The sequence below is a fragment of the Benincasa hispida genome, chromosome 10, assembly GCF_027475165.1.
Source record: "Benincasa hispida cultivar pf3 chromosome 10, pf3_genome.v1.1, whole genome shotgun sequence".
Classification (NCBI taxonomy): Eukaryota; Viridiplantae; Streptophyta; class Magnoliopsida; order Cucurbitales; family Cucurbitaceae; genus Benincasa; species Benincasa hispida.
The window spans coordinates 2,174,163-2,201,780 of record NC_143487.1 but is presented as its reverse complement, the minus strand read 5'-3'; the positions used below and the strand labels follow the sequence as shown (position 1 = coordinate 2,201,780).

General features: G+C 33.9%; 2 protein-coding genes across 6 annotated transcripts in view; both read right to left on the bottom strand.

Moving 5' to 3' along the window:
• Window positions 1-7,627: 7,627 nt before the first annotated feature.
• On the bottom strand, window positions 7,628-10,869 carry LOC120088598 (histidine-containing phosphotransfer protein 1-like). 3 transcript variants are annotated; one of them, XM_039046003.2, is made up of 7 exons: window positions 10,606-10,869; window positions 9,411-9,449; window positions 9,194-9,315; window positions 9,050-9,118; window positions 8,156-8,227; window positions 7,964-8,036; window positions 7,628-7,858 (listed from the first exon to the last, which is right to left on the bottom strand). In XM_039046003.2, exons 1-7 carry the CDS (start codon window positions 10,624-10,626, stop codon window positions 7,817-7,819), a joined length of 438 nt encoding a protein of 145 aa, XP_038901931.1. In that variant the 5' UTR covers window positions 10,627-10,869; the 3' UTR covers window positions 7,628-7,816. The 3 variants fall into 3 exon arrangements, with proteins under 3 accessions (XP_038901931.1, XP_038901930.1, XP_038901933.1); XM_039046002.2 differs by having other exon boundaries at window positions 10,521-10,707; XM_039046005.2 differs by lacking the exon at window positions 9,050-9,118 and having other exon boundaries at window positions 10,521-10,707.
• A 1,409-nt stretch (window positions 10,870-12,278) lies between these two features.
• LOC120088115 (DNA polymerase epsilon catalytic subunit A-like) overlaps window positions 12,279-27,618 on the bottom strand; it is a 49,458-nt gene continuing 34,118 nt past the window's right edge. For 2 of the 3 annotated variants that reach the window (XM_039045186.2, XM_039045188.2), the window contains 15 exons: window positions 26,452-26,516; window positions 18,811-18,943; window positions 18,173-18,274; window positions 18,009-18,092; window positions 17,718-17,792; window positions 17,473-17,532; window positions 17,129-17,391; window positions 16,992-17,040; window positions 15,983-16,143; window positions 15,825-15,891; window positions 15,091-15,201; window positions 14,733-14,903; window positions 14,446-14,646; window positions 13,275-13,381; window positions 12,279-13,055 (listed from right to left, as the gene is read on the bottom strand). In XM_039045186.2, coding sequence (XP_038901114.2) covers window positions 12,698-13,055; window positions 13,275-13,381; window positions 14,446-14,646; window positions 14,733-14,903; window positions 15,091-15,201; window positions 15,825-15,891; window positions 15,983-16,143; window positions 16,992-17,040; window positions 17,129-17,391; window positions 17,473-17,532; window positions 17,718-17,792; window positions 18,009-18,092; window positions 18,173-18,274; window positions 18,811-18,943; window positions 26,452-26,516 — 2,007 coding nt within the window. In that variant the 3' untranslated portion in view covers window positions 12,279-12,697. Of the gene's footprint in view, window positions 13,056-13,274; window positions 13,382-14,445; window positions 14,647-14,732; window positions 14,904-15,090; window positions 15,202-15,824; window positions 15,892-15,982; window positions 16,144-16,991; window positions 17,041-17,128; window positions 17,392-17,472; window positions 17,533-17,717; window positions 17,793-18,008; window positions 18,093-18,172; window positions 18,275-18,810; window positions 18,944-26,451; window positions 26,517-27,618 lie in introns of those variants that run through there. The other variant, XR_016524053.1, reaches the window with a different exon arrangement.

Sequence of the window (27,618 nt, the reverse complement as noted above, 5' to 3'; positions counted from 1 at the left end):
ACCACAATAATGACAAACTAATTGTCTTCTAACTTGCTTATCATTTTTGTGATATGACTAGTGAGTTGAACTGATTAACTAGATATTCTTCCATGGTTCTCGTTCTTTGAAAAAAATGATTTTCTACTTTCTTTTATCAGCTCTTCCTCTTCCATTTTATTTTTCGAAGCTGAAACATCCAATACCACGAACATCTCTTGATGTTTGACCCATGGAGGGTATTTGATCTAGGTTATTTGTCCCAGAGTTTAACAATATAATTGACTTACATATAACCTCTTTTTCAGTTTTAACTTTATTCAATTCTCTTTTGAGATAAAAAATAATTGTCATGAGTCTAGCATTGTCAGCAATCAGTGATTCTATTCTAGTCTTTTGAACTTCCAAGACCATATTGTCTCCACATCATTGTTTAGAGAGATTATGATAGGCTGATGCAACAGATGAATCAAGGGCATCATTTTCATTGCGAAAATTTGGAGTCATATTCTTGAAGTTTTTCTTCTGAACTATCAGAGGAAATGCAATTGACGAAAGCTCTTACATCTCCATCAGATTCACAATCCTCATCAAACTCTTCATCAGATAGAGTCGGTACATACCCTTTGTTCTGTCACTTTAAGAATGTAGGACATTCAGCTTGGAAGTAACCAAAATCATTATAATCTCTGCATTGAAAAGATTTCTCTTTAGTAAAGGATCCTTCTTTATCAACATCTTGAAGGAACTCTTATCAAAGAGTACCTATAAGCAGAAGCAAAATCGTTCCAAATTCATTGTGACAGAAATACCGCATTCACAATCAAACATAAAAGTATACATTTAACAACAAATTACAGCATGCTTTGAACTTTAAACAATAAAGGAGCGAGATACATACCAGTTGAAGAACTCTTCTTCGCTTTAAATCTTGCTTTAGTCAAGTTAGCAACTTTCGCTGTCACTGAGATCTTCAAGCCTATCGTCCACCAAATCCTGCTGTCGTCTACCACCGAACGGACTTCACATGAACAAGCAGATACGGCGGACACAACCACTTGAAGACCTTGGTATTCTCGAAGTGAGAATCCAGGAGGTGTGGGCTTTGTTGGATTTGGTAGAGGGAAGAAGGAAGGAACGATCGTTTACCACGACCAAGAAAATGGGAGATATCTGAAGTCTATCATATAGACGAGTGCTTGATCATTTAGTAAAAGGTACACGATCATGTCGTAAACTGGGGCTGATCGTTTAGTAAAATCGCTCAGGCGCGCGATCGTTTAGCAAATGCTTCACGATCGTTAGTAAGGCACGCGTGTACACGACCATTTAGTAAACTATGAGCTATCGTGTATGCTCTCGTTTTCTAGGCGATAGGCAGTGTACTAATTTGTGTAGCAATTTATATCTTGCAAACTGAATGAAACCTCCCATTATCTCATTTGGTTACGGAGAAAAAACCACCAACAATTATCCCATAATTGTTTAGTTAGAAATAAATACAATCATAACCTATAGTTTAATATCACATCATAGGGAACTAATAAATCATAGTCCTTTTCTCCTCCACTAGATATAAATTATATTTATATCCTTTGTCTCCAATAAATGTATCTCATACATCATGTCACCTATATCATATATAATTGACCCGTTTAATTATATCATATATAATCAAACTCCCTCTTGTCAATTTGAACACTTCAAACTGACTCAAAAACTGATTCTCAACTTGAATCCATTTAGCTATTTAGGGGACCTTATGGACCTGTAGCTCGAAGCTCTAACGGTACGTGAATAGATGACTAAACTCTTTAGCCACGAGATCCACCATCTGTTAACTATCAAGCATTCCATTAAAGACTGACAGATGCACTCTTCTCACCACAGATATATTTCTATGTCCATCAAATATAACCAATCAACAGTACAATAACCCTTTATAGATGCTCGTAAGTACAGTTGGGCCAATTTACCGTTTTTCCCCTGTAGTTACATCTAACTCCTTAAGTACGATTAATCCCTCTAATGAACAATACAACATAGTCCTACTATGTGTGGACACCTCTCGGGCCATGAGAAGGTGTGTGGCGCCATATCGTTCAAGCCTCAGAATCAGCCCTTATGGGAACAATCTATTTACTTACCTCTGCTTCGGGGAAGGAGTGAATTCTATCTTGTGTAGGTGAATTCCCAACTCCCAAATCAGACAAATCCCTAAAGTGGTAGGTTTGAGTCAGGGATTTGGCCACTCGCGCCCTGCAAATCAAAGGACCGCTCTCAAAGGTAGGAGTTCCCAACTCATTCAGGATTGAAGTCATGTTACCTGTGGTCATCCTAGTGAAGTGAAGTCTCTGTCATGAACGACGTTATATAACGAGACTATAACACTTCTTGGTCTAGTCTTATACAAACTCCTTTGTATAGGACGCCCCCACTCATATGTCTTCACATGAATGATCAAGATCAGACCACCTGTAGCAAGTCATAACACTTGTAACTATTCTACAAAGCGGGCTGCATCCATAGCGTTACCAGGATAAGGTTTCTCTCCTATATCCGTATACTACAGACCATTTTGGTAATTACTTAAGACATGATCCACCTGTATGTCTCCACATATATGCTTAAGTTACAATGACAACCAAGGATCTTCGTTTATTAGTTTGTGGTAAAGCAAATAAAACATCCAATGTTTCATAAACAATAATGAAGAAAATATCATATATTATTACATCACAAGCTTTTGTTCAAAACAATGTTTATAAACTACAAGACCCAACGAGAGTTTAGGGCATCAACCCCAACACATCTTTCTTCATTATTTGAACCTTCTTTGAACCAAATCTTGTATTGCCTCCTAACTTGGTATTCCTAGGAGGAAAGAAGTATGGTCTTCTGTCAAATTTCTTTAGCACGCATGAAAATTGTTTGGACATAAGTGAAATCACATTAACAAGATTTTCCTCTGATTCTTCTACTCATTCTAGTTCTTTACCTTCAACAGTAAATTGTAGGGCGATGCCACGATTCTTTTCCAGTCCTGTCATCTAGAGACATTTCAAATGTGAGTAGCGAATCAAAGAGGTCATCAACTCTCATGAATGAGATATATTGTACACCTTCAATTGAAGGGACTTTCATGTCAAACTTCTTAGGAAGAGATTTGAGAATCTTTCTTACCAATTTCTCTTATGAGATTTTCTCTCCAAGAGCAAAGGATTCGTTTGCGAGATCAAGTAGTCTCACATTTAACTAAACTATGGTCTCGTCTTCCTACATCTTAAGATTTTCAAACTTTGTAGCTAACAACTAAAGTCTTGACATTTCAACTTTTGATGTCCCTTCATGAGCAACAGCAAGAACATTCCAAGCTTCCTTTGCAAAGACATACGTATCTATCAACCTGCAGATGTTTTTATCAACATCACTGACTATGGTATTTAATGCATGGGAATTTTCCAGAGAGGCTTCATCCTCTGCCTCGGACCTTTCTACTTCAAGTTTGAGTTCCTTCTTACCTTCTGCATTAGTAATTTTTTTATGAAACCAGCCAACGAGAACAAACTTCTAAGAACTTTTGTCAATGGACTTCAAAAAGGCTGTCATTCTTGCCTTCCAATATGTATAGCTTGTTCCATCCAAGATGGGTGGATGCGAGGCTGAGCCACCTTCTTTAATTCCTTCCATAGTTGATTACCAGGATCACAACATCAGAGATAATAGTGATCTGCTTTGATATCAATTGAAAATAGTATAGAAGTACCTATCACACGTTAAAGAATGTTATGAACTATGTCACAAAATTCCAAGAACATTCAACAAACAAAAATACCAAATAGAAACAACACAAGAGATTGTTAACCCAGTTCGGTGATTAACACCTATATCTAGAAGGCAGTGTGCCCATGGAAAATATAACTTCACTAATATAACTGATAAGCGACTACAACATAGTACTTATCTGTATTGATGACTCAAATACAGTGGCCTTTGTAGAGCTTAACAACTCAAGCATTCACCTAAGCTCCCCCTAGATGTGAGACTCCTTCTCTAGGATGCTTAGACTCCCTCTAAGAAAATATATCAATGAAGAATGTCTTAGGTTCCTCCTAAGACTGAGACACCCTTTTGACTGCGTTCAAGCTCCCCTTGAGTTGTGAGACTCATTCTCACTAACACTCTATCTTTTCCTTTCGAGCAAAGACCACTTTATTCGTTTAGCTTAGGCTTCTTCTAAGCTTGAGAATCCCTTCTCAAGTCGTATACTGATGAAACACGCAAATAGCTTAGAGTGAGTTTCCAATCTCATAGCAACACAATCTTCTCCACTATCGAAGATTGACAACAAAAACACTTGTGGCTAAAAAAGTGTCACAAGACAAACAACAATTCAAATGTCTTTGTTGAACGAACAATCCTCACCCAAAGACTAAAAGTCTTTAAATATGCACAGCGGATACGGAGAAGCCCACCTTAACTTTCAAAAATACTCGAGCACGAATAAGGAAAATATCTGCAACAACACTGCAGATAGGATTTTCCACATAAGAAAAGTATTTTGTAGGATCAATATTTTCAGAAAGCACCCTTAACCAGATAAGTTGATTGCAGAGACAACCCAGATAACATTTAATCGCCTTAAACAAATATTGTCAATACTCAAAGTGCAACAAATATTTGAGTTTTTTTTTTCAATTTAGTCCATATAGTATAAAAATTGTCACAATATATGGGGTGAGGGAATCGAATTTCTGACTTCGAAGTTGATAGTACAAGCTACCATGTGAGTTGAACTATGTTCATTTTAGCATTGCATTCTTCGATTGGCGATGAATATTTATATGATTATAAATTTATATGACACGATACTAACTTATTAAGTAAAAAAGAAAAAAATCATAGGTGCAAAAATATTATTTGAAGAAAACTTGAAATATTTATAGATTTCATATAAATGTGGGGTTAAATTACAAAAAAAAAAGAAAAAGAAAAAGAAAAAGAAAAACTCTATTTCTTATAGTTCAGGAACAAAAATACATTTCAACTTTCGAAAATTTCAATGATACCATTTAAATTTGAAAAAAAAAAGGTTACAAATAATCTTATTATTAGTTTTGGATTGAAATCGTTTAAAAATATCCCTGAACATTCAAAGGTTCAATTAATACCCTTAAAATTTAATAAAATAATAATAATAATAATAATATTCTTGTCAGTAATATATATAGACAAAAGCCGTTAGTACCTCATTGCGAAAACACCACAAAACTTTCAAAAAATTGCATTATTATCCTTGACCTTTAAAATTTTTTTAAGAAAATATTCTTACAATTAATTATACACATGTAGAAACCGTTTTATCTACCCATTGGTCACTTCTCTCTCATATTTCTTCTCTAGAAATGGAATACAGAGATTAAATTGAAAAAATAATTAAGATATTTTTATTGAAAAAATTTAAGAAAATTTAAAATAATTATAAGTATCCTTAATAATTTTATTAATTATAAGTATCCTTAATCTAGAAAATTTTTATTTCCATGGAATTGAAGAATAGTATGGGCGGTAAAGTTTGATGAGACACGTCACTAAATTTAACTTCCTCTTCATATCAACATATTTGTCTCCAAAAGAGTGACAAAATACTTTTATTTGTCGATTCCAATCTTTTAGATCCCTTTTGGTAATTATTTTATTTTTTATTTTTTTTTTATTAAAAGTTAAGTCTATATCATCCATATTTCTTACCATGATTTGCATCTTTCTTAAGTACAATAGTTGAATTCTTAATCGAATTTCAAAAACAAAAACAACTTTTTGAAAGCTACTTTTTTAATTCTTAAAATTTGACTTGGTTTTTTAAACAATTAGTGAAAAGTAGATAACAAAAGGAAGAAATTTGGAGGTAGAAGTAGTGTGCGTAGAAATTTGAAGATGGAAGTAGTGTCCAAAGACTTAATTTTCAGAAACAAAATGGTTATCAAATGGGACTTTAATAATTCAATCATTAAAAACGATTCATAAATCTCACCAATTAAATATCAAATTTAAATAGGAGGTGCATAGTTTAGTAAATCCAAATTTATGAAGCATGTGATTTATGTAATTCATCCTTAGTTTGTAGCCTTGTAGGTAGGTTTATATATTGTAAAAGTCAGTACGCATTGTAAATAGTGTATTATAAATATTATAAATAGGTATTAGATGTCCATATTTAGTGTCTAATGTCAAATATCATATTTCCATAACCACATATGTTGTCCATGTGTCATTCAACCACTTATGCATATGTCATTCACCGCTTAAAAAAGACGCAAATCATGGTAAGAAATATGGATGATATAGACTTAACTTTTAATAAAAAATAAAAAATAAAAGATAAAATAATTACCAAAAGGGATCTAAAAGATTGGAATCGACAAATAAAAGTATTTTGTCACTCTTTTGGAGACAAGTATGTTGATATGAAGAGGAAGTTAAATTTAGTGACGTGTCTCATCAAACTTTACCGCCCATACTATTCTTCAATGCCATGGAAATAAAAAATTTCTAGATTAAGGATACTTATAATTAAGAGTACATTTTTTCAATTTTTTTTTTTAAATAAGGATACTAATGCAACTTTTGAAAATCTAATATATTTTTCAAATGAGATACAGAGATTTTCAATTATATACTAATAGTAAAAGTATTTCAAGTCATCTATTTTTAAATAAATATATTAATTGCATTAGGGACATATTGGACAAAAAAAAAATTAAAAGTTCAAGAATTTCTTAAATATATATATTTTTTGAAGTTTGGAGGCTTTCTAGACATAAATTTGAAAGTTCAGATATTAAAGCTTCGGTATTACAGTGACTTTTAAAATAATTGTTGTCAGTTTTGCTTTCTGAAAGCAGAAGGAAGTAAAATATTGTTCGCTAAAATTTATTTTTAAATTAAAAAAACTAGTTACAATATTGATAAATTTATACTAAATTGGCAATTTAATTATATGAACCAAAGTAGGCTTATTATTTTAATTATTTTCACACTATAATTTTTATTTTTATTATTATTATTATTATTTGATTTGAATTTCAACTAATTTTGTTTCTAAATTATTTGATAAAATTTAAGAAAAACAATTGTTATACAAAAATGAATCAATTAAAATTTAGAAATATAAGTATAGAAGAATATTATTGTAATATATTTATTTAAATGGTTAAAAGACTAGAAGATTTTTAGAAAAGTTGAATCTAAAAACTACTACTATCGACTTTCACATATTAATTATAATTTAAAAAGTGATTCTCTTATATTATTTAATAATTAAATTTACCAAACAATAAAGACGGCAAAATTTTCTCAAAAAGCCTAAACTTGTAAATTTAGTATATAAATTAACATCAACCAATGTTAACATTCATCGATAGTGAAGGATTAAATAAAAAAAATATTAATACACAAGAAAAAAATACATTTCAAATGACTAGAACTAACTATTATTAGGTTAAAATATCATTTTAGTCATAGTACTTTGGACTCAATTCAATTTTAGTCCTTATATTTTCTGTTGTCCTGTAAGTCTTTCTTTCTTATAATAAATCTTAAATTTAATCATTTCCAGTTAAAATTACTTTAATATAATAAAATGAAATTTAGTCCATGAACTAGGAGGTGCCTCAATTTTATTTACTTGACGGTAACTTTACCCATAAGAGTAATAATACCAAAATGATACAAGCTGAAAATACCTTGGAAGATGATAATCAAACTAATGACCCATCTTCAAGACCTTAGAAAAACAAATGAAGATGTAACCAAACACTATCTTATCCATATCTATCTATTTTTGCTTGCTCATGACTCTCAAAATCCTCTGTTCCATCTGCAATGACCAAAAGCATTGAGAATTTTAACAAAAAAACATTCACTATATTTCAACAAAAACATCAACAAAGCTAGAGATGATTAAATAACTTTAACATCAAACCTGAAGAACTGGCTGAAATTTGTTTTCAGTAATGGTGAATTCATGCTTCATCCAACTAAGAGCTTGGGAGACACTAAATCACATGGTTTATCAAAACATGGTATATATATATATATATAATTCCAAACATTTGAATCTGTGTGGAACAAAGAAATTTAGGAAGAGATTTATTTTGGTAAACTTTTTTCTTACATTTTCTGGTCCCCTTGATCACAAGCCTGAATGAGATGGATAGCTGCTAGCTTCATGTGCTCTGCACCAATGCTGCCACATACACACATCCATTTTTCTAAATCCTCAAGTAACACAAAGCCAAGACAATTGTAAATAAACCCTAAGGTTCACAAATAGTCTATTTGAATAAAGATGGTAAAAATGACTGAAGTAATTTGTGAAAGGTATAATATTAGGAAGCGGAGTAACAACTTTACTCTCTAAACTTTGAGGTTTGTATCTAGTTGGCCCTTGATCTTTCAGTTTTGTATCTAATAAGGTATTGATAAATTTGAAAACTTTTAAAAGTTATTTAAATTATCATATATAAATTTAAATTTTATGTCTAATACAACTTGTTTAATCACCAATTGACCTAAAAGCTTAAGTTGATGGGTGAATGTAAAATTGATATTAGCTTTAACATGGTATCATTCGGTGATTTAACTTAGTATTAAAGCATGAGGTCCTTTGTTCAAACCCCTACTATGTTATTTCCTCCCAAATTAATATTAATTTCCATTTTTCGGGTCTTCTACGTATTTCAAGCCCACAAGTAAAGAATGAGGAGTGTCACAATGTTTATATAATTAAATTTACCATAATCCATTAGGTTAAGGCTTTAAGTCAATTAGTGATTTAACACAACTTTAAACTTTTCAGTTTAATCTAGTAAATCTGCGAATTAAAAAAAAAAAAAATGAAAGTTCAAAGACTAAATTTGTCATTTTGAAAGCTTAGAAACCAAATGACACAAATCTCAAAATTTATGGACTAAATTTGTAATTTAACCATATTAGAATTATCCCAAGGGAACTGGGGAAGTATAACAAAAGAAATACATATTCAAATATCTAAGTAATAGTAAACTACCGGGTGCTTTTCTTCTCTATTTTGTTAGCCAACATACTCAACTTACAGAAATTGCCGTCCATGGAATCACTGCGTATTTAAACCTATTAGTCAACAAAGGAAAAACTACAATACAATTTGTGAAGTTCTAAAAAGAAAGCTTACATGGTGATACTAAGTTCTGATAAGATTGATTCAACATCCTTGAGATAAATCTTGATCAACTGAATACAATCAGGCTCTTCAAATTTTGTTAGAATCTGGGAAAACCTCTCATCAACAACCCTCTACAAGACATAGGACACTGTTAAATTAATAATTTGATGATGTACAATTGTCTACAAGTAAATGAAAAAGAAACAATAGATAATAAAGTTGTCACCTCTTCAGTTAGAGACTGAACATAATCTTGGAGCAATTCCTTAAGAATAGACAAAGCCATTTTAGATGCAAAAAATGGTAGCAAAAAGGAAGTTTAACTATTTGAAAATAGGATATGAAGAAGATGCGCAAATGATAAAACCTGGTACTTATTAGTTTCATTGGGGGGGGGGGGGGGGGGGGTGGGGGGGGGGCCCCCCCCCCCCACGAGCAAACTAAGAGGGAGATAAGGACAATGTGGAGCAGAGTTGCATGCAGTTTAGCATGAACCATCATCTATTTGACATCAATATCTTTCAAAATTTTCATTTATGCCACTGGGAAATGAAAAGTGAATCAAATAACGGATGTACAGGTAATAGATTATCATCATCAATCTGGTGTTATTGATAGGCACAATATGTCATAGAAGGGAAAGAGGTAAAGCTGTAATAATTAGTAATGTCCCTGTACTACAAGAAAGGATCACTAAATCAATGAAAATAAACAAATAAGAACATGAAAGTATTTGAAAACTTGGATTCACTCGGAAAAGCTGCATTAGAGCCTTGGAAGTATTGCAAAAAGGAACTTAGCAAAATGGGATATGTAAAGAGTAGCAACTTCAATCTTAAACCCTACAAAACACTGCAACATTAGCTGTTGGCATTCAGAAATCAGAACCCACATTTGAAATAGAGTTAGAACTGTAATTGAACAAACCACATGAATTTTCCAGCCAGTTAGAGCCCCCTCCTTACTGCGAAACTCGAAGAAACGCAAATCAATACGCAGTTTCTCGAATTATGATTACACCAAATTTGTTTCGTAACGCTAGCCCTTCGTAAATCCCTACCTTCACTGCTAAATGTTTTTTCTGATCATTTTAATCCTCGATTTCATCCATTCGTTCTAAAAATACAATTCTGCTTTTCGATGCTCTGATCTTAAAGTAGAAAAATACATTCGCTGTCATCAATCATCATCTTATGGATTGAAATTGCGAACCACCGTAACAGAAATTCTCGAATAACTACGAATCAAACGAGTTTACGCTACATATCAATCATAATTAGCAATGCAAGAAATGCGGTAGGAAGGGAAAAAAGACAAATGATGGAAGGGATGTAACCGCATTTTCGAGTGAAGAAAACAAGAAAGAGACAAGCCGCTCCGAGTCGAACATCTTGCCAAGGCCGAAGCCAGAAACTACTCACCGAAGCAAATTTCAAATGCATATGGAAATTCAACTTTGAAACATTGAATGCTTCGAGTCGCGATCACAAATAGCGAACAAATTACGAAGTCTTCAGCTCATATATACAACTGAACAACAGAAAATCTTTGCAACCGATCCCAGAGAATATCAACGTTCTTGAGGAAAGAACATTCTGCTATAGACGATGGCAATTGGAGCTAGCTTCGAACGTTAGAAATTAGAGGGAGGGAATGAACTGAATCAAAGCAATGCTACAGGGTTGATCTGAGAGCATGAGTTTTTTTCTTCTTTTTTTTTCCTCTTGATACAATTTGAACTCCGACTTCGAAATTGATAGAACTAATTAAAAAAAATTGTCCATTTTGGCCACGTAGTGAGTTTAGGACATATTATAGCAAAACAAACAATATAGATGACATGCAAAAAAAAATTTGGACGTAATGAATCAAATTGGAAATAAACATTGTTTTTCTTTTAGAAAGAAATAAATATTTTTTTAAAAAAATAATAACAAATAAATATTATCACGGCATCATTTAAAGATAGTAGATAACATTGAAACGGCATACTAATTATTAGCATACAATTAGAATCAAAATGGGAATCTAAACAAGTATTATTACGTAATCATTTAACATAAATGTCTATCTTTGTCGTATAGAGTAGATATTATCGCACAAACAATTTTGAGATGAGATGAAATTGATACGTTTTGTGACGTCATTGACAATTAACTACATGCAAGTATTGTGATATCATCCTTAAAACTCAGGAGTGAATTAAAATAAAATTCAAATTTAGAACATATATCATTTGTCTTAGATGGTATAATACTTTTTAACTTAGCCCTAGGATTGGCAAAAAATCTCCACGAAGTCGGGTCCCACAGATACCCAACCCGATCGAGGCAATAAATCCCCAATTTGATCAAGGATAGGGTCAAATCGAGGACCCAAAATAGGTGTCCGAACCGGGGATGGGAAAGATATCCCCACACCATCGCCGTCCCCATCCCGAATGATTTTTTTAATTTTTCTAATACATATATTTATTTGTGTGTATATATATATATATATATATATATATAACAATAGCTTAAATCTATTGTTTTTGTTTTTGTTTTTTACATACTTTTATTTCATTTCATAATATAATTAAACTTTTAACTTTTTATTAAATTTTAAAATAAAGAAATATTAAAAAAAATAAATATTAATTTAATAAATAAAACAATAATAATACCAACTTGTTACCTAAAACTGTACCATTTCAATATAAATATAAAAATTATTGATTTTAAATAAAAATAATTAAAAATAAAAAGAATAATAGACAAAATTTTTCCCTACGGGAACTCATCCCTGAATGGGGATTCCCCGACCCCAACTCCTCAAAACGGAAAATTGGGTAAGAATGAAGATTAAAAATCCCCATGGGACGGAGATGGAGAATACATCCCAACTCCACCCATTGCCAACTCTACATAGGAGAAAAAATCTACTCATAATTGATAGATAATATAATATTGACCAATAATTAATAAGCGAAGGATTTAAAATTAATGTAATTAATCAAAACTACTTGAATCACCATTTTTGGTAATCAATTTCCTTAACCAGCTATACAATTGGCAAACCTTTACGACAAACATGCAAATAGTAAATATAGCAATTGCTTTCAAATGCAATATATGTTAAAAACATTAAACAAAATTAATTGATCTACAAATATTTATATACAACTTTTTCATACAGACCTAAATGTTATAGCACTCACCTAAATTTTAAGTAGAAGGTTCAAATCTAACTTGTACTGTAAAAATTGTAATAACTATGAGAAATACTCATCATACAGTGCCATGATCCGTTCCCTAATATACAACAGTATCATGCATTAAGGCTGGATCCAAGCTTTTCGGAGCAGGCTTAGCAGTGATTTTAGAATAAGTACTTTTAACAAAATTGATTCAATTATGATTACTTTGCTGCAGGTTTGATCACTTCCCTTGAATTTCAGTTCCAGAAATGCTTGAGCAAAGCCACTGAGAGCATCGGTTAGGATAAAATTTGTTAGATGGCTAAATTAGCAATTCATGATTCTAAGATCCACGAGGTGAACTCTTGCAATAGTTGAAACTTTTGACGAGTGGCTACATTAAGAATAATCTGCATCTTGCTGAAAAATTCTGTTGCATCTTCTTTGCATTTAAATGTGCCGGCACAAGCACACTGTTCTGATAAATGAGCTGCTTTGACTTGGTTGCAGCGAATGCATACCAGATCCTGCACGTGATAGAAACGCTCCCTCTGCCGCACGATTTGAAGCAGAGCGTTCTCTATCATTTCTTGGTCGTATGGCTGTCCACATTGTGGCACAGCACAGTGCCATTCCTGTGCTAGTAAAGCTGAGTCGCGGCACAAGTCCAGATCTCGACAATCGTCACAATAGCTGCTCTCATAACCAAAAGAAAGGGTAAGAAATAAAATTCAATACCTGAGCCATTCATGCGCTGTAAACTTAGGTTTGAGAAGCGAAAGGTAGAGACGGATTTATAGACATTATTGAGTAATAATAAAATATTTTGCCCATTTATATTGATTTTTCTGCTGCAAGACAATTGAATTTGGAGTAGACATGCCATATTTAGCAAGTTTATCATTAGCATACCTGCAAATAACGTTGGGTAAGATTATGGACGGGCTGGAACTAGAAAACTCAGCTTCTGGTGCAAACTCTCTTACACGCACAAACTTCAGTAAATTTTTCCTCATTACCTGTACAATAGGGAAAATATTAACAAGAGCACAAGACTATTGTTAGCTAATGGACTGCTGTTCTAAGCCAACTTGGACTGCAATTTACATGACGTACAATTAGGGATACCAGACTGAACAAAAAAGTTCAAGAACTAAAACATCGTTGAGGATTCTACAATATTATTGAGAAATATCGCAATCTTTATAAGATACATGTATAGCTCTTCCTATTGTTGATGGATTTTGAGATAAGTTCCCTTGTTTTATATAATATGGTATCACAGTCCATGAAGCCTAAACGAATATTTGGTCAAAAATTCAAAAACCAACCCAAGATGGTAAATCCAATGAGGCACCATCTTGAGAGAGCATGTTAAAGATCCCATATGGAAAGAATGGAGAGGTACTCCTAGCTTTATATAATATATAATATGGTATCAGAGTCCATGAAGCCCAAACGTGTATTCAGTCAAAGATTAAAAAATCAGACCCAAGATGGTGAACCTAAAGAGGCACCATCAAGTTGATCTCATATCAAAAGGATGGAGAGACCTTACGATCTTCATAAATAAATGAATTACTCCTCTTATTACCAATTGGTTTTGAGATAGGACTTCATGTTTATCTAATAAACATTTAGCTAAGATAAACTTAGGAGGAACCAAGAGAGAAAAGGATACTTGTTCTACAGCTGTTGTTTTTCTCCCCTTTATATCAGTGAGTCTTGACTGGTGAGTTTCCTTTTCTCTTTAGCTACCTCTTGGATTCTAAGTCTGTTCTATAAAATGTCAAGGACAAAAACAAAAACGCAACCCTGGCTTCTCCATTTTATTTTATTTTCTGAATTCGTGAGTGTCCGGACTAGTTACGTGCACTTCGACTAATCTCACGGGACAACCGTCTGACCCTACAACATTTGGTTGTTAAAGGAACTCGTAGGAATCATGGCTTCTCCATAATGAAGCCGAGGGAAGATAGAGCTAAAAACCACCATGTTCTCATATGAGGATGGTAAATAGTACTTGAATGATTAAATTAACGTGCTACAGAATTAGAATGAAGCTTGGTTTAGACGATGATACCAGAACATCATGCTGGACATTTTGATCAAGAGCCAAAACAGAGCAGACGAGCTTAATGAATTCCAATGCAGCATCTCCTTTGTGGATATTACCAGAAGGTTGTTCTGGTAAAATATCCTGGGTGTTCTTGTCCTTTCCTTTCATATGAAGAACAATGTCACGAACAATTCCCAACATTTTGTCACTGAAGTAAGAGCTTAACTGAGAGTCAAGATGAACATAATAAATATCTAATTATGAAATTTTGAGAAAAACATGAGTATACTTGCAGCAGAAAGAATTAATACCTGTTCTTTCAGATTTTCTGTCACATGAGATTCAAACGATTCAGCAGCTCCAACAGTAATGGATGGGGTACATGTGTCATCACCATACAATGATGCTCTTGCTGCAGCTTGCTTGGTTGCATAATTCCATGGAATATACAAAAACTGGGAGATGATAAAAACAAAGTGATCCTGCAACGTCGAGAAGAAAGAAACTATCAGATGACTGTAAAACATTCAGAAGTCATTTTACCCGAATAAACTATCAGATTTAACTGTAATGTCGAAAAAAATTCCTTGCTACTGAAAGCACACAAAGAATTCTTCAGCCTATCAATCACCGAGTAAGTAACTAATAAAGCTCAAGTATTAAAGTTACCTGAATCTTCTTGGGTAGATACTCGGCAATGTTCCAGTTGGCCACTATATCAACTTGAGATTCAATATCTGTGCTCTCATCATCTTTTGCCGGGATTCCACCATAGTTATACTAAAATAGAAGTGACAAATAGAAATATATATCTGAATAGTATAATAGAAATTTGGAGGGGAAAAGCTTAAATAGCTCAACAATTAAAATAATTAAAAGAAAAAAGAATGAAATGCTCGTATATTTTGATTTCTTTTGCCAATATTGGATCAGGTAGAATATATCATCCTCAACAGAAGCTATATAAATTAAGATTCTTTAAACTCAGGATCTTCAAGATATCTTGTATGTCAGTATAAAAAATGCTAGGTATAAGGAGAATAATACCTGAGAGAGGGCCTTCACATATGGGTCCCGTATTAATATTTCTAAGATTGAACAACGGCCACCGAATTTCAAGCTAAAACTAAAGACTAAAGCAAACATTTTGGATTTCCACAAATGAATAAATAATGCCAGAAAAATAAGTTTGGCAAATGTAATTTGGAAAGGCTGTAAGATATATGAAGGAACTTCTATTACATTTGCTGCTACCAGTGAAAAGTTCCAACCACCACCCTCCCTCAGAAACGAAAAGAAAACAAACAAACAAACAAACAATCAAGAAGCCAGCTGAGTGGGGAGGGATGACTCATGACAAGAACAAAGGGAATCATGAACATTGAGATAAGACATCATCAAACCTGATCCATAAATAACAGGGAGTACCAGAACTGTAATGGTTCCAGCTCAATCCACTCGAACAGATCCCTAAATAAAAGGAAAAATAATTAGAAAAAAAAAAAAACAGAATACAAACTAAGCATGCTTAAGGGAAGAGTTTCAAGAGAAGAAGAACAACCTTGTTTGTACAGTTTTCAGCAAGCTATCACAGTATGCTTTAGCAGAAGAGAGATCAAACCTTCCCGTGTCTATAATAATTCTTGAGAAGTTTGCAAATATAATGGTGGCACCTAATTTGCGCAACTCAGCCAACAAAAGAGCAAACACCTTTTGCATAACCTAACAACAGCAATTATAACAAAAAATTTCAAAGAGTCGATCAGTCCATTGAAACAGCACTGATTACAAATACAAAGTATTTGATTTTTTTTTTTCTATAAGAAACTCTAATATAAAGTATTTAAGTAGAAACAGTAAATAACTACAACAAGGCATGATGTGCAGTGGAGTGTTTTTCTTCTTTTATAACAAATGCAGTGGAGGGTTTTCCCGCAATAGCTTTTATTAAAAAACTTTCAACACTACTCAAGTTGGTTTAAACCAAGCAACTGACACTTCCTTAGGTAGACGAGAGACTTATTACATATAAAATAAATAAATAAATAAATAATGACAATAAAGATTAATTATTGACAACTTAACTTATTACACAAAAATAGTAGAAATTTCAACACTACTCAAGTTGATTTAAAGATGTCTTCCATAGCCAACTTATATCAATCAAGCTGGTTTAACCTAATGGATTACAGTAAAATTAATTATATCAATAATTTACCTCTCCTTCACCTGTGAGGCTATGAGCTTCAAAATTTGTAGAATGCTCAACATGTAGAAATCAATTCTAACTAGAGAGAAAATGACATTGCTAGAGTTCGAATACAAAACCTCCTCCTTTGATACTATCTTAAGTTTGAGATGACAAAAACATATTGATATATATTAAACCATGCAATCTAAGTCTTCTTATATAGAAGAAAGACCTATAACATATAAACATAATAATAATAATGACAATAAAGACCAAATGTTGACAACTAACTTTTACACATAAATGGTAGAACATCCAACTAAAAGTATATTTGAATTAACTTGAAGTTTATTTAGCTTCTAAGAACATTCATGCATACCTTGTGGTGCAAACGATGAAGGGCTGGGTCGTGAAGTTTTGATTGGGGGCTGGAAGGCAAAGGCAAAAAAACAAATGAACATTGTCAACGAGCCAAGTTTGACATGAGATAGAATCAGTATGCCAACAAACAGAAACCTGCAAATCCATCTGTACAGATGCCGCAAAATTGCATCAGCATATACATTTCCAGATGTAACTGCATCTGCAAGACACCTTTGTATCAATTGTTTCAGGACACGAAATGCCGGAGCACATGAAGCAGCCTCATCGAAGGCACCTTCTTCATTAGAAAGCTGGGACCCACATTGCATATCACGTTCAAAGCCAAACAAACTACCTCCTTCCATTTCATTCACTTGGTTGCTCTTCAACAGAGCGTTGACAGCCAAATGATGGATCTGCGTGGGTCGGGGTAAAGATACCTAAATACTGCCGCTTAAACTTTTATCATGAAAGGAATGCATAAATAAATACTCAACCTTAAGCTCCACAGAAACTTTTCTATATGCTCCAGGGTACGTCCGAATAGGCTGTTGGACCTATTACAAAGAACCCAATGGCATACTCATTGAACGAGGGCAAAGTAAGGAGTATAGTGAGCATGTACATAAAACCATATTAAAAATAGAATCCAAAAATACAATTGTTCAGTTAGTTTGTGCTAGACGGGATAAGGTCTAGTCTTCATAGATTAAAATTTATAAGTGCCATCTATGTAACAAACCTCATCAGCAAAACACACATCTTCTATGTTAATGCCTCCTATATCTGGAACGCCATCATCCGATATCCAAAGTACCTAGTAATCAAATTTTAAAATTCTCAAGTTGGAAAAAGTCCAACCAAACCATATTATAAAAAAGAAAGAAAAGAAAATTGATGAAGGCAATTTTTTCGGAAACTTTTTCAATCAATCAACTAATTCTTTAAGCCAGCATAGCCAACAAGGAAATATAAAATAGAACGGACCTAAAGATAGTTAAGAATTAAAAAAAAACAAAACAAACAAACAAACCTGCTGTTGATCATGTAATGCTCTTGAAAAAAATATATCTGCTGTAAAAATTAGCCAATCAAGTTCAAAATTTCCTAATGGAACCTGCCAAATATGATTCCAACAGTAAGGTTCACATCAACACACTTACAAATAAAGAATTTGGAGGAGGGAAAAGAAATTACATGGGCATATCTTGCAAGAGAGATTCTCTCATGCAACCATTGGGATGATGCAGCACAACGTTGCATGCCAATCTTTGCAGCTGTTTGTTGCCAACCAAGAACCTGTAACGCACACACATCATATAGTGCAATACATCTAACGCATGTTCAGTAACTAGTTTAAGAAATCTGAACACTTTACAAGTTAGAGTTCGTATATAATATATGTACATATACATATATATAGACACATATACTATTCTTGCTGATTTTGCATAGAGAGGCTTAGGTATCGACTTATCCGAATATATCATACACAAATATTATGAATATTTACCCTCAATATCTCCTACTTCTCTTGCTTTCTCTTAAAAAACAAATGCAGTGTACAGAGTAGCCTGTGGACTTGAGCACTAAGCTAATCTGGTAATGCATTATTTCCTTTTAACTACGAAAGAATAATTGGTAATTCACTAGGATAAATTTCAGATTGAGTTTAAATAAAATCATAACTCAAGTATAACCTACCAAGTAAAGAAGCTATAGCTTATCACCTATAGGTGTCGGGTTTTCTCCGCTTTCATTTGTCAATGAAATCGTTTCTTATAAAGAAACTAAAATATTTTTTTTTAAAAAAAAGCTATAGCTTAGAAGACTACCTGATATTGGTTATCACGAGCATTAGAAGGAATGGTCACGCATGGAAAATCATCTAACACTCCTACACCTGACTTCAGCCGTTGTACATTTGGACATTGAATTACAGCTAGAATAGGTCCATGGTTTATGCTCCTGAAAGGCATAATCAGTTTAATGTAACAAACAAAGAAAGTTTGGACCTAATGCAAACTTTCTGAGATAGAACTGAAGTCTGAATCCTTACTATCCAACATAGAAGAGCAAAGAAAATATATCCATAACACTGATAAAACTAGATTTCTGAATCAACTAGATTAGTATCAATGATATAATGCTTAAAAAATATTAATCAGAAGGAACGAGAAATAACATCAGTACTTACAGAAAACCAAGATTAGAATGGTTTAGTTAATGATATGGAACCATGGAAGCTGGGGAAATTGTAGAAATATCACAACTAGATATCAAAAGGAAAGAAAGCAATGGCAAAAGACCCTCCCCAAATAAAACACTAAAAGCAATAAAGTCACAAGCACTTGAGAGCAATAACATATCTGTTTACTACATTAAAATTAATCTCTCCAACCAAAATCTCCAGAGAGAGCTTTGACTTCTCCAAGAAGAAAGGACATCCATATCTAGACCCAAAGAGGAAAAAAATCTCACAAAGGGTATACTAAGAAATCTTGAAGAAGCTCCAAGTAATGCCACAAACACAAAGGGATGGCCAACGGTGAAGGAGAAGATAATTTGGAACCTTCACCATACTACTTAAGAAAGATTTTTCATTGTATTTGTATAGAATATTTATTTTTCCTTTATTATCTTTATTCTTTCCATATTTGTAAAAGGTCTTTCTCCTATATAAGAAGACATAATCTTCATATATTTAATAAGAGAAAAAAGAGATTAATATTTCTATTCCTCCAATTTCTACATGGTATCAGAGCAGGTAAATCTTGGCAAAACGCTAGCCACTAACACCACCACCAGAAAACCCTAGCCACCACACCTTTTCTTCCTCAGCAATAAAATCCTAGTGGCCCCCAGAAAACCCTAGCCATCACCTAATGATCACCATTGTTGGAGCCCTAGCTGACAAGTGAAACAACACACTCAACTTCCAACAATCTCAAGACAACTTCTCTAGGGTATTGTCATTGTAGCCCTAAGGTACCACTACCATTTCTAGTCAGTCTTGGAACGACCACCACTGCCGCTAGTCCACCTTAAAACAGCCACCATCCTCTACTGTGTTGAAGCGCTGTTGCCAGTGGAAGAAGACGCGTTCGACGTGAGTTTTGTGCTCATGTGATTCTCCATCGTCGACGTTGTCGTTCATGTCTTCCGCCATCGTCATTGGTGCCTTGCCCTCTGTTGTCGAGTCGAAGATCATGTTGTCCACTGCTGCTCGCGTTGTCTCCCGTCGAAGTAGCTACTCATGATCGTGTCTATAGTTTTTTTGTTCTGGCCTGATTCACCTTTCGGTTTGGTTAACTCCTGATTTGATTCGGTCCAATCCGACAATTGGTTCAACATTTGGTCTGGCTTAGTCTACTGGTTTTATTTTTTATTTTTGGTTCAAATTTTATTTTTTAGTTGGTTCAAATTCTAGCTTGGTTCACTCCTGGTTAGGTTCAAACCGGTTTGGGTTGCTTCTATTTGGATTTGGTTTAAAAACTCTTTCTTTTTGGGTGGATTTCTACTATTTGTTAAATCTTCTACCATGTTACAAGAGCAAATTCATCAAATCTTACAACTGTCAACCACCAATTTTCCCTCTAATAATTCATGTGTTTCTTTGACTCACACGGGTCCCAAGACTCGCGTAGTAAATCATCTCCGTGGATTATTGATTTCGGAGCTTCATATCACGACTAATGCTTCTTTTAATTCATACTCTCCATTACTTTGCAATGAGAAAATTAGAATTGCCGATGGCAGTTTTTCTTCTATTGCAAAAAAAGGAACTATTAAATTGACTGAAAATATCTCTCCAGTCTGTCTTACATGTTCCAAAATTAGCCTGTAATCTTTTATCCGTTTCTAAACTTTCCAAAGATTCTAATTGTGTTACAATCTTTGAATCTTATTGCATTTGTCAAGATCAGGATTCGGGGAGGGTGATTGGGAATGCTAAGATGCTTGATGGTCTCTACCACTTTGATGAAGGTTCTTCCAGCAATAAAATAACTCAAGGTCTTAGTAGTATCAATTCTCTTTCTGTTAAAGAACAAATTATACCGTGGCATCATAGACTAGGACATCCTAGTTTTTCTTATCTCAGATATTTATTTTCAAATTTATTTAAGGGCATTGATTGTGAAAGTTGCATTTTAGCAAAAGATTATTGGTCCACATATTTTCCAAAACTTTACAAGGCTTCAAAACCTTTTTATTTAATTCATACCGATATTTGAGGTCCTTCTAGAAGTACGACTCATAGTGGAAAAAGATGGTTTGTTACTTTTATTGATGATCATACTCATTTATCTTGGGTTTATTTAATGCAAAAAAAATAATAAATAAATAAAATAAAATAAAATCTGAGGTGAAAGACATTTTTAAACATTTTTATAATATGAATGAAACTCAATTTCAAACCAAAACTTGCATTTTACACTCTAATAATGGAATTGAGTACTTTAATGAGTTTTTTTTTTTAAAGACAAAGGTATTATTCATCAGTCTACATGTCGGGATACTCCCCAAAAAAATGAGGTTGTTGTAAGAAGAAATAGGCATTTACTTGAAGTGGTACGTGCTATAATGTTTTATATGCAAATTCCAAAATATCTATAGGAGGAAACAATTCTCACAGCTACCTACCTAATAAATAGAATGCCTAGTAAGATCTTGAATTTTAAGACTCCCATCGACTACCTTAAAAAGAATTTCTAACATCCCACATATATTTTGAATTACCCCTCGAAGTTTTTGGGTGTACTACTTATGTTCACATACCTGATCAATTCCGGTCCAAACTTGATCATAGGGCTGTTAAATGCATTATTGTGGGTTACTCTTCAAATAAAAAAGGTTACAAGTGTTTTGATCCTCTGACAAAAAAACTCTTTGTGAGTATGGATGTGTCTTTTTTAGAAAATCAACCCTATTTTCCCCAAAATTTTCTTCAGGGGAGAAACCAAATTTGGAAGAAAATTTTGGGGATGTTGTATTCCTTTTTTCAATCCTAATTGTTCAAGTGTTACTAGTTCTATGATGCCAAATGTAGAAACTTCTCAATCAAGGGGAGAAATACTATAAAATGATCATATCGATCAAGTGCCTGAGTTTAAGTTTTATACTAGAAGAAAATTCAATAAAGGGAACCAAGACAAGATGGTTGGTCCTTCACAAGACCTATCTGAGACCCCGACGACTGAAACTAGTAATTCTTCTTCTATTCCTACTCCTTCAACTACTCCAACTACTTTTCCAGTAGTGTTTGATCTTAATGTTCCCATTATCCTTAAAAAAGATATTCAAGGTTGTACCAAATATCCTATTGTAAACTTTTTGTCATATCAAAAATTGTCAAATAGTCATAGATCTTTCACATCCAGGATTGATGGCTTGTTTGTCCCAAAGAATATACATGAGGCTTTAGACGATCCAAAATGGAAATTAGCAGTTATGGAGGAGATGAATGCTCTAAAACAAAATGGAACTTGGGAAATAGTCAAATTACCTAAGAATATGAAACCAGTGGAGTGCAAATGGGTGTTTACAATAAAGTGTCATGCTGATGGTAGTGTTGAAAGATACAAGGCCAGACTGGTAGCTAAAGGATTCACTCAGACATATAGAATCGATTATCGGAGAACATTTGTCCATGTAAAAATTAACTCTTAGAGTCCTTTTGTTTCTTGTAGTTAATTTAGATTGGTCGCTTTACCAACTTCACGTGAAAAATACTTTTCTGAATGGTGATCTTGAGGAAGAAGTGTTTATGAACTTACGACCAGGTTTTGAGAAGGAGCTTGGCTGTAGTAAAATTTGCAAATTAAAAAAATCTCTCTATGGTCTTAAACAGTCCCCAAGAGCTTGAGTTAAGTGTTTTGGAAAAGTTGTGTCCAGTTATGGATTTCTTCAAAGTCAAGCAGTTCATACATTATTATATAAACATTCAGAGAATAATAAAATCTCAATTTTAATTGTTTATGTAGATGATATTATTCTCACAGGTTATGATGAAGCAAGCTTAGCTGATCTCAAGAAAAAAACTGGATTGTGAATTTCAAATTAAGGACTTGGGAACGTTGAAATATTTCCTAGGAATGGAATTTGCAAGATCAAAGAGGATCTTTGTTAACCAAAGAAAGTATGTCGTCGACTTACTTAAAGAAACAAGCTTTCTTGGTTGCAAGGTTACAAAAACTCCTATTGAACTTAATATAAAGCTTCTAGCAGCAAAAGCAGAAGAAATAAAGGACAAGGAACGATATCAGAGGGTTGTTTGTAGATTAATTTATCTATCTCATACACGTCCTGATATTGCATTTGCTGTGAGCATGGTTAGTCAGTTTATGCATACTCTTGAACCGACTCTGATGTAACTAGAAGGCTTGCTTTTTTAATTAGCTATAGTTAGTTTGTTAGTTTTGACTTTAACTATAGTTAGTTTGTTAGTTTTGAACAAACTTGTAATCTTTCTCTATAAATAAAACCTCTTCCCTCATTTTGAGGAGAGATTCATTGGTTCAAAATATTAGATTTTTGGTTTCACACCAAAATTGGTATTAGAGCGCTCCAAGATTTGGGAATCGATGGCGGGAAGGAGAGCCCATCAACCAATCGAAGGAGATGTACACAGGCAAGAACAAGAGGTGGAGATACTCCCACCCTCTCTCCAAGAACCTCAACCCAACACTTGCTGTCCGTTGAGAACTCATTGGAGGGAATTCATGGCACCTTAACAAACCTTCAAGAAAGCATGGAAACCCTCGCTAAAAGGGTTGAAATTCTTGCAACCGCACCTCAAAATCGAGAGAATATTGAACCAGCTGATCAAGAATGGGGAGGAAGAGGAAGAAGAGGCGGCGGACGGGCAAGAAATGGCCAAAACCAGCAAGAAATATTTGAAGAAAGACATCCAAGAATTCAAAGACAGAACCATGAAAATCTAAGAAGACAACCAATTGGCCAAGAAAGATATCAAGAAAACCAAGATTGGGATTCATCTAGTGAATATGATCAAGAAGAAGAATTCTTTGTGCCAAGAAGAGGAAGGGGTGAGAGACGTGAGGACAATGATTTCAAGACGAAAATTGACTTGCCAAGTTACAATGGGTTTAGTTCTTCATTGTTTTCAGCCATCACTTTTTCTTCCTCTTCTATGTAAGCTATTGTTTTTCGTTGGGGGCATGCATTAGATAGTGACCAATTTGGCCACATCGAAAGCATTCCTCTTCTTGGCACAAAGAATGTTAATCACTCCTAAAGAAGATTTGAACCCCCAAAGGCATTGTCTTTTCAAAACAAGGTATGCAATGTCATCATAGACAATGGAAGTAGCGAGATTCTCCAAACAGCTAGTGGCGGTTCTAAATCTCAAAATGGAGATTCATCCAAACCCATACAAGATAGCATGGGTAAAGAAAGGTGGCGAGGCATAAGTAAGTGAAATTTGCACCATTCCCCTTTCAATTGGTAATAGCTACAAGGACCAAATAGTATACGATGTATTGGAAATGGATGTATGTCACATATTGTTAGGGAGACCATGGCAATATGATACTTGAACCTTACACAAGGGGAGAGAGAATACATGCGAGTTTAATTGGATGGGCAAGAAAGTGGTCCTACTTCCACTAAACAAGAAGAATGATAAAGGCATAAAGGTGAAAAAGGAAAACAACAACCACTTGTTTATAACAATTAGTGGAAAAACTTCGATGAAAGAAAGAGAAGAAGATATATTAGGACTTGTTGTTGTTGATAAGTCCGAGGAAATACAAGAGAATGGGAACCCTTCGATGATACAAGAATTGTTCGATGAATTCCCCCTCCTTAAAGGAGAACCCGAGGGGCTGCCCCCATTGAGAAATATTCAACACCACGTTGACCTAATCCCGAGAGCTACACTACCAAACTTGCCTCACTATAGAATGAGTCCTAAGGAATACGAAATCCTTCACCAACACATCGAGGAGTTACTCAACAAAGGCATATTCAACCAAGTTTAAGCCCGTGTGCAGTCTCGGCCCTACTAACTCCAAAGAAAGATGGAAGCTGGAGAATGTGTGTAGACAATAGAGCCATTAATTGAATCACCGTGAATTACCGTTTTCCAATCCCTCGTATAAGTGATCTATTTGACCAACTTGGAGGAGCATTGATCTTTTCTAAGGTGGATTTGAAGAGTGGATACCACCAAATAAGAATACGACCGGGTGATGAATGGAAGACGACTTTCAAGACCAATAAAGGATTATTCGAATGGCTAGTCATGCTCCAAGCATTTTCATGAGACTCATGAATCAAGTACTCCATCCTTTACACATTAATCCAGTATTCAACGTGTCTGACTTGAAGCCTTATTTTGCTCCGGACAGCTTCCATTTAGCATCCTAATTGCCTCGTGGACGAGTCCAATCTTGAGGGGGTGGATTTGATGTAACTAGAAGGCTTACTTCTTTATAATTTGTTAGTTTTGACTTTAACTATAGTTAGTTTGTTAGTTTTGAACAAATTTGTAATCTTTCTCTATAAATAAAGTCTCTTCCCTCATTTTGAGGAGAGATTCATTGATTCAAAATATTAGATTTTTGGTTTCACACCAGACTCATTTTGAAGTTGCCTACGGAATTTTAAGATATTTGAAAGGGTCTCATGGAAAAGGTATTCTATTTAAAAGGAATAACTTCCAAATAGAATTGCAGATTGGGCTTGAAGTACTACAGATAGAAGATCTACCTCTAGTTATTGTTCCTTCATTGGAGGAAATTTGGTTACTTGGAGAAGTAAAAAAACAAAAATGTGGTGGCCAGAAGTAATGCTGAAGTGAGTTTAGAGCCTTGGCTCATGGAATTTGTGAGGGCATATGGATCAAAAAGATACTTGAAGAGTTGAAGATTTCTTTGACTACACTTATACAGATTTATTGTGACAATAAAGCTGCAGTTTCTGTTGCCCATAATCCAGTTCTACACAATAGAACAAAACATATTGAGGTTGATAAGCATTTTATTAAAGAATAATTGAAGCAGGAACAATATATATTCTCTATCTTCCTACATCAGAGCAAATTGTTGATGTAATAACTAAAGGCCTTCCAAAGAAACTATTTGACGATTGATTGACAAGCTGGCTATGGAAGATATCTTCCAACCAGCTTGAGGGGGAGTGTTGGAATTTCTAGATTTGTATATGAATATTTATTCTTCCTTTATTGTCTTTATTCTTTCCATATTTGTAAAAAGTCTTTCTCCTATATACAAAGACCTAATCTGCACATATTTAATAAGAGAAAAAAGAGATTAATATTTCTATTCTTCCATTTTCTACACATTGTAAACGGAAAACATTAAACCACTAATCCAGAATAAAATCTTGCAAAAATAAATAAAAACAACTATTTATTGGGGGAAACCCCTCATGATTTTCAAAAATTTTCCTGTTTGAAAGCACCTGCATAAAGAATTGAACAATAACTAAACCTGTGCTCTGTTATCGATCTTTGCAAAATCACTTCAGCTTCTTTGATGTTAACAACATAGTCAACCTATAAATTGAATAGAAGAAAAATGTGATTAGACTTCAAGTTTTAAAAATAAATAAAGAGACTGGTTGAGTTGAAGCTCCAAAAATTTTGCACCAACTTTGTTGAAGTAGATATCCAAGAATAAATTATTAATCTATATAAAAAACATAAATTATATGATCAAGTTCCACTTAGTTCAAAGGTAAAGGTTTCAATTGACCCAAGAGTCCAAGCTAATAGGTTATGGGAAATTTAATTATATAAACACTTCAACACTCCCCATCACTTGTGGGCTTGAAAATTTGTATCAGATCCAACAATTTTTTTTTTTTTTTGGTAAAAGAAACATTTCATTGATAAAAGGGGAAAACCCCAAGTAAGGATATTACAAGAAAGATCTCCAATTACTAACTAGAAAAGATAAACTGAAGTGTCCAAAAGGGTGTGCTAATTTACACCAAGAAAAAGCAATAGATCAAACAAGTTCTAAAAAACGAACACTAGAAGAATAAGTGTAATTAAAAAGTCTTCTATTCCTTTCACCCCATAAGCACCAAAGGAACGCACAAATGAAAGGCAACCAAAGCATTTGCTTAGTACCACAAAAAGGGTGACTCACTAAAATAGAGGTCAAGACATCAGAAATATTATTAGGATAAGTGAAGGACCAACCAAAAGCAGGCAAGAGAAGATTCCAAAAGCTAGTAGCAAAAGGACAATGGAAAAAGAAGTGAACCGACGATTCAGCTTGTTTATGACACATATAACACCAATGGGGAGAGAGAGACATATAAGGCATTCGCCTCTACAAATGATCAGCAGTATTGATGGCACCCCAGCTAAGTTCCCAAAGAAAAATTTTAATCCTCTTGAGGTATCTATCCTTCTAAATCGTCGAATAAAGGTCAGTCAAAGTCGAATCCATAGCACCCATCAAAACAACCATAAGAGATTTAACAGTAAAGCCCATAGAAGGATCAAGAGGCCACAACCAAGCATCAGGGAAAGAACGTAAGCGTACAGATGCAAGGAGATGAGATAAAGAAGCCCATTCAACAATCTCTAACTCAGTAAGTTTACGACGAAAATTCAAATTCCAAGCAGATGTAGAAGAGACCCATGC

Coding starts and splice junctions, on each gene's coding strand:
- LOC120088598 (XM_039046002.2), bottom strand. CDS start 10,574: ATGTTCGACTCGGAGCGGCTTGTCTCTTTCTTGTTTTCTTCACTCGAA. Junction 9,316..9,410: donor TTCAGTCTCTAACTGAAGAG/GTGACAACTTTA, acceptor TATGTCTTGTAG/AGGGTTGTTGATGAGAGGTT. Junction 7,859..7,963: donor AATTTCAGCCAGTTCTTCAG/GTTTGATGTTAA, acceptor TGGTCATTGCAG/ATGGAACAGAGGATTTTGAG.